Below are 5,336 nucleotides of genomic sequence, written 5' to 3'. Positions count from 1 at the left end.
GCCGCAGCCGGTGTCAGAGACCAGCCAGCCCACCAGCTGAGGAATGAATCATTAACTGAAGGAAAAAAACACTCTTTCCCCATTATTAAGCTTTGCTTTTTCTTCAGTTCTGCCCCCTTCCTCTTTCCGAAATGCAAAGAAGGTAGAGATTGAGACTAAAAGTAAACAAGATATTTACAAATGTTTTATCAGATTTTCTAGTTTATTGCATTCTAGAGAAATAAGATTTTCAAAACATACCACTAATTTACTGTGATCTTCAGTTAAGCTAGAATTCTGTGTGAATTAACTGAAAGGGATTTCAGTAAATAACTGCAAACTTTTTCTTTATTGAGACCATAGGAATGAGTTCTTAAAGATTTATAGAAAAAGAAAACAAAACAGAACAAAACACAACCTGAAGCTCCGTCCAGGACTAGCGCTGAAAAGATTCCAAACCTAGTACATGACAGAATTTTCTTTTAATAGTGTGAAGCTGTCGACCAATGGCTGGGGCCACCTACCTGTCACAAAGCTTTAAAAATACAGTAGGTGCTGGAATGTGACACCAGAAATCACGATTTGTGCATAATTAATCACATTACTTTGCCACCTACACTGCAAAGCACAGAGGGGCAGCCTCTCAAGGGCAGTGTATGCAAATACACTTTCAACATGCAAATTCCCCTAATGATTTCCGATTAACAGCATCATTATAATAGCCCTTCCCTGTTCTAGAAAAGGAACCCGGAGAGCGTCCTGCCTCAGAGCTCCTTAGCGATCAGCACGGTTTCCAATATGGACTCGTTTTACCGAGTTTACAATAATGCCTCCTGCATTGCTCCGGGTTAGCAAGATCCCACACTAAACCTGCCACCGAATGCGCACACGGGTATTTGTTTTTGTTTTTGTTTTTATTTTTGTTTTACAAAGCTTTTCCTTATTTTAAGAAACCGAACTCACTCTACAAACGTCACTTGTCCGTGGCAAACTTATTTGCGTTTTCACTTTCTTCAGAAATGCTATCTTGATAACATTCGGTGGGTAGTAGGGAACGATGGTGGCTCTCCCTCTGCTGTGCAGACCTTGCCCGTTTGGCTGTGACTTTAGGGATGCTGAAAGCTCCAAGGTGTAGAAAGCTTCGTCCTCGGTGGACACCTTAGGGCGAAGGTCCTGCCCCGCCATTGGGATTAAAATTGAGATGCACATTTAGATTCCCCGAGGTCTCCCGCCTCCCCTCCCCTGCCCCCTCCTCCCCTCCCCTGCTTCTCTGCCCACCCCACCGCCCCCTCCCCGCCGCTCCCCGCCGCTCCCCGCCGCTCCCCTCCGGACCCTGGCTTACTGTATTCTATTTACCACCACAGCTGGGCTCGCGCCCGCCCCGCCCACTCCGCGGGGATTGGCTGCGAACGCGGAAGGACCGAGCGCTCGCCCCGCGTCCGCGCCCACCAATAGGGGCGCCCTCCCGGCCTGATGGACGCGCCGCCTTCCACCAATAAGGACGCAGGGAAGCCGGATCGTGTGGCCTGGGCGAGCACAGATAAAAGCAGCCCGGCCCGGCTCTCAGCTTCATTCTGAGCCGAGCCTGGTTACCAGCGCAGGAGGCTTCGTAGGCTCCGTAGGCTCCGTAGGCGGCGGCGGTGGCGGCAGCGGCGGCGGCCTGAGCTCTAGGGCAGCCCGCTCCCTCCTCCCGGTCTCTCCTTCCCCGCGCTCAGCATGAAAGCCTTCAGTCCAGTGAGGTCCGTTAGGAAAAACAGCCTTTCGGACCACAGCCTGGGCATCTCCCGGAGCAAAACCCCGGTGGACGACCCGATGAGCCTGCTCTACAACATGAACGACTGCTACTCCAAGCTCAAGGAGCTGGTGCCCAGCATCCCCCAGAACAAGAAGGTGAGCAAGATGGAAATCCTGCAGCACGTCATCGACTACATCTTGGACCTGCAGATCGCCCTGGACTCGCACCCCACTATTGTCAGCCTGCACCACCAGAGACCCGGGCAGAGCCAGGCGTCCAGGACGCCGCTGACCACCCTAAACACGGACATCAGCATCCTGTCCTTGCAGGTAAGACCTACTGCCGGTGCCCCGCTCGCTCCCGTGCATCCCCGCGATCGCCTGGGCGGCAGACCCATTGTCAAGGCGGCCGTAGACGGTGACTTACAGATGAGATAATTAACTTTATCTTTTAAAAAAAATTAATAAATCTGTTGTAGATTGAGTCGTGAGTGAAATGACTGATAAGTTCTGACATGTTAATGAGTCTTTGAGTCCGAATTTAGCATAAACTTGCTGTTCTGTGGACTACTTAAAAAACAGAAATAGAGGCTCTTTCTCCTTAAGGTTGTCTAACATCATGCCTTTTATCACCTTTCTCTCGCAGGCTTCTGAATTCCCTTCTGAGTTAATGTCAAATGACAGCAAAGCGCTCTGTGGCTGAATAAATGGTGAGTGTTTGTGCCGCCGGTTGAACTGCCGCTTGGAGTGTGTGTGCGTGCGCGTGTGTGTACTTGAGGATCTGTAAGATTTGGGGCTTCATAACTGAATGTGTATTTTGTTGTATTACACGTAGTGCATTGTTTACGTGTACTGGACATGAAGGGGCATCTAGCTTCTGTTACTCAAGATCACAGAACATTTTCCTTTAAAAAAAAATGATGTTAGTAACTTAGTATGAAGGTGGCCGAGGGAAATGAGTACTGGCTTCTGTGCGCACGTAACATGCCCCGGCTGTTTCCTGCGATCGCTCTGGTACTACGAGGTACTAACCTCCGTGTAATTAATCTTATCGCCGCAAATTCCATAGGGATCCTCCTTCCCTGAAACTCCAGCCCTCTGGGATTCGGCTAGCCAAGCATTGCTGCCCTGTGCCCCAGACCCTGTGATGTGGGATTCCGACTTCCCTATCTGTTAACTAAAGGGCTGTTTTCAATCAAATAATTGTTACAAGAAGCAGACTGGCGCCTGCGAGCACTCCGTTGGAGATCCAAATAGGAGATTGCGCTGGGAAGTTTTTCCCCTGAGTCTCTGCTATTTTCATGTTTAATTTGCGCTGTGGAGGCCGAGTGTGTGTGTTGCATCTGGACGCCAGGGTTTGCCCAACGTTTGAGTGTTTGGTTAAATGTTCAAACTGCGGCTTCCTCCTGGCGCCAGTCTGCCCGCCTCTGCCCTTAGGTTACAATCTCCTAAACAATCCTTTCTCTCCCGATCTTTTGCAGGTGTTCATGACTTTTTTTTCTTCTCTTTGCACAACAACAACAACAAATCCACGGGCTCTTTTAAGGCGCTGAACTTATTTTTCAACCATTTCACAAGGAGGACAAGGCTAAGTCGAATGGACCTTTTTTAAAAATGGAAGGAAAACTAAGTGATCAAGTTCCCCAGGGTGTTCTCTGACCTGGACTGTGATATTAGTTATTTATGAAAAAGACTTTTAAATGCCCTTTCTGCAGTTGGAAGGTTTTCTTTATATACTATTCCCACCATGGGGAGCGAAAATGTTAAAATCACAAGGAATTGCCCAATTGAAGCAGACTTTGCCTTTTTTCAAAGGTGGAGCGTGAATACCAGAAGGACCCAGTATTCAGTTACTTAAATGAAGTCTTTCGGTCAGAAATTACCTTTTTGACGCAAGCCTACTGAATGCTGTGTATATATTTATATATAAATATATATATATTGAGTGAAACCTTGTGAACTCTTTGACTAGAGTTTCCTTGTACAGTGGCAGAGATGAATATTTCTGCTTACAAAGCGTAATGATGTATTCATGCTAAACTTTTCATAAAAGTTTAGTTGTAAACTTAACCCTTTTATACAAAATAAATCAAGTGTGTTTATTGAATGGTGATTGCCTGCTTTATTTCAGAGGACCAGTGCTTTGATTTTTATTATGCTATGTTATAACTGAACCCAAATAAATACAAGTTCAAATTTATGTAGACTGTATAAGGCTATAATAAAACATGTCTGAAGTCAATACCTGAATTCTGAATGGTTTTTAAGACTTGTCTTGTGCACTCGCTTTCTCTCTCTGTCTCACCATTTTACTTAGCCCTTTCTCGCCCATTCCTTCCACCACCCTCTTAAGTCTTGGAACCTGTGTGCGGAGAAACACTTCATCAGATGATTTGCGGGCAGGGCCAGCACTTGGGGGCACAGGGCTGCGGCTGCTTCCGAGGAGAGCCGACTTAGGGCTGGGGAGTCCGTAAACCAAGTTTCTCTTAGTCCAGTAAGGAAAGAGTTTCTCTGCCCTGGGGCTGAGTTTCAAACCAGAAAGTTGCTGTGGTGGCGACGCCTAGGAGTTAGATCATTCAAATAAACTGGACTCTGGAAGGACTACCTGTCTGAGCAGACATCAAGACACTCCTGGAGTAAATACAACTGCTGTCAATCCAACGAGAAACGGCCCCACAGAATTCTGGAACTGATTAAAGATTTAGAGGAAGGGCAAAAAATCCCTCGGTGTTACTGTTTGCCCCAAGTGACTATTTGTCCTGGAAATTAAGCTGTAATATGGCTCTGAGCTCGGGGCCTCTGCACACCCTCCCTGTACCTTCTCCACCTGTAGCTCACCCAGCCTCCCGGAGAAGGTCTTCAACCTGCTGGCCTTCTGAGACGGGTGGCTATGAAATCCCCCTTCACCGTTGACTGCGCTGACTGGGCCATGGCCTGCCCAGGGAAGGATAAGGGGGAGGGAGTCAGAAAAAGGATCAGTTTCCATTGCAGCCGTTCTGTGGCGATATTTGGACCGCTTTAAAATATGTAGTTTATAATACAGATATGTGCTTAAAACTCAGATATGTGCATATATTTGTATCCTCAAATTGGAAGACACCTCCCCAGGGGTGTGAGTGGGAGGGTGTGGGAGGTTCTGGAAGGCTGGTCTGAGGTGGATGGGCACTGGCGAAGGAAGGGGGGGAGGACGGGACAGGCAGGCAAAGAGGTCTCACCTGGGGCCACTTTCTGAGGCTTAGTCGAGCAGGTGTTTGGGTGGCGCCACCGAGTCTGCCCCGGTGGCTGCGGCGTTTCCGGCCTTGACACGGAATCCATCACCACCCAGCCACCCAGCATGGGGTGGTGGGGTGGAGATTTGTCGGGGAGAGGTAGCCTGGGAATCTCAGCTCAGACCTGGCCAGGTTTCTGCTTCCTCTGCGGGGGTCCCGACCCCAGACCCTCCTTCCAGGGCGGGGGTCTTGTAGCCTGCCAGGGCAGCTCTGCCCATCACCCGTCCCCGGACATCATCCTAGTCTGCAGGTGAGCCCATGCTTTGATCCAGGCGCACTGCCGAGGGCTGTCGTTGTTCTTCATCATACCCCCAGGGAAGCGGGCTCTGGCTGCGTTGGCGGAGCCAGTCATCC

At 49.0% G+C, this 5,336-nt stretch overlaps 1 protein-coding gene and 1 long non-coding RNA gene across 2 annotated transcripts; one reads left to right on the top strand and one right to left on the bottom strand.

Annotated features, from left to right (window-relative positions):
• Nucleotides 1-309: 309 nt before the first annotated feature.
• LOC135322984 (uncharacterized) lies at nucleotides 310-1,396 on the bottom strand. The gene is made up of 2 exons (XR_010384049.1): nucleotides 1,322-1,396; nucleotides 310-1,152 (listed from the first exon to the last, which is right to left on the bottom strand). It is a non-coding gene; the product is annotated as an uncharacterized LOC135322984 (long non-coding RNA).
• Nucleotides 1,397-1,540: 144 nt separating this feature from the next.
• Nucleotides 1,541-3,955, top strand: ID2 (inhibitor of DNA binding 2). Its single transcript, XM_010982675.3, has 3 exons — nucleotides 1,541-2,043; nucleotides 2,360-2,423; nucleotides 3,195-3,955. Exons 1-2 carry the CDS (start codon nucleotides 1,696-1,698, stop codon nucleotides 2,414-2,416), a joined length of 405 nt encoding a protein of 134 aa, XP_010980977.1. The 5' UTR covers nucleotides 1,541-1,695; the 3' UTR covers nucleotides 2,417-2,423; nucleotides 3,195-3,955.
• The last annotated feature ends 1,381 nt before the right edge of the window (nucleotides 3,956-5,336 follow it).

This window comes from Camelus dromedarius, chromosome 15 (assembly GCF_036321535.1).
Source record: "Camelus dromedarius isolate mCamDro1 chromosome 15, mCamDro1.pat, whole genome shotgun sequence".
Taxonomy (NCBI): domain Eukaryota; kingdom Metazoa; phylum Chordata; class Mammalia; order Artiodactyla; family Camelidae; genus Camelus; species Camelus dromedarius.
Note: the sequence above shows the minus strand (reverse complement) of the source record. Positions and strands in the feature narration are given on the sequence as shown.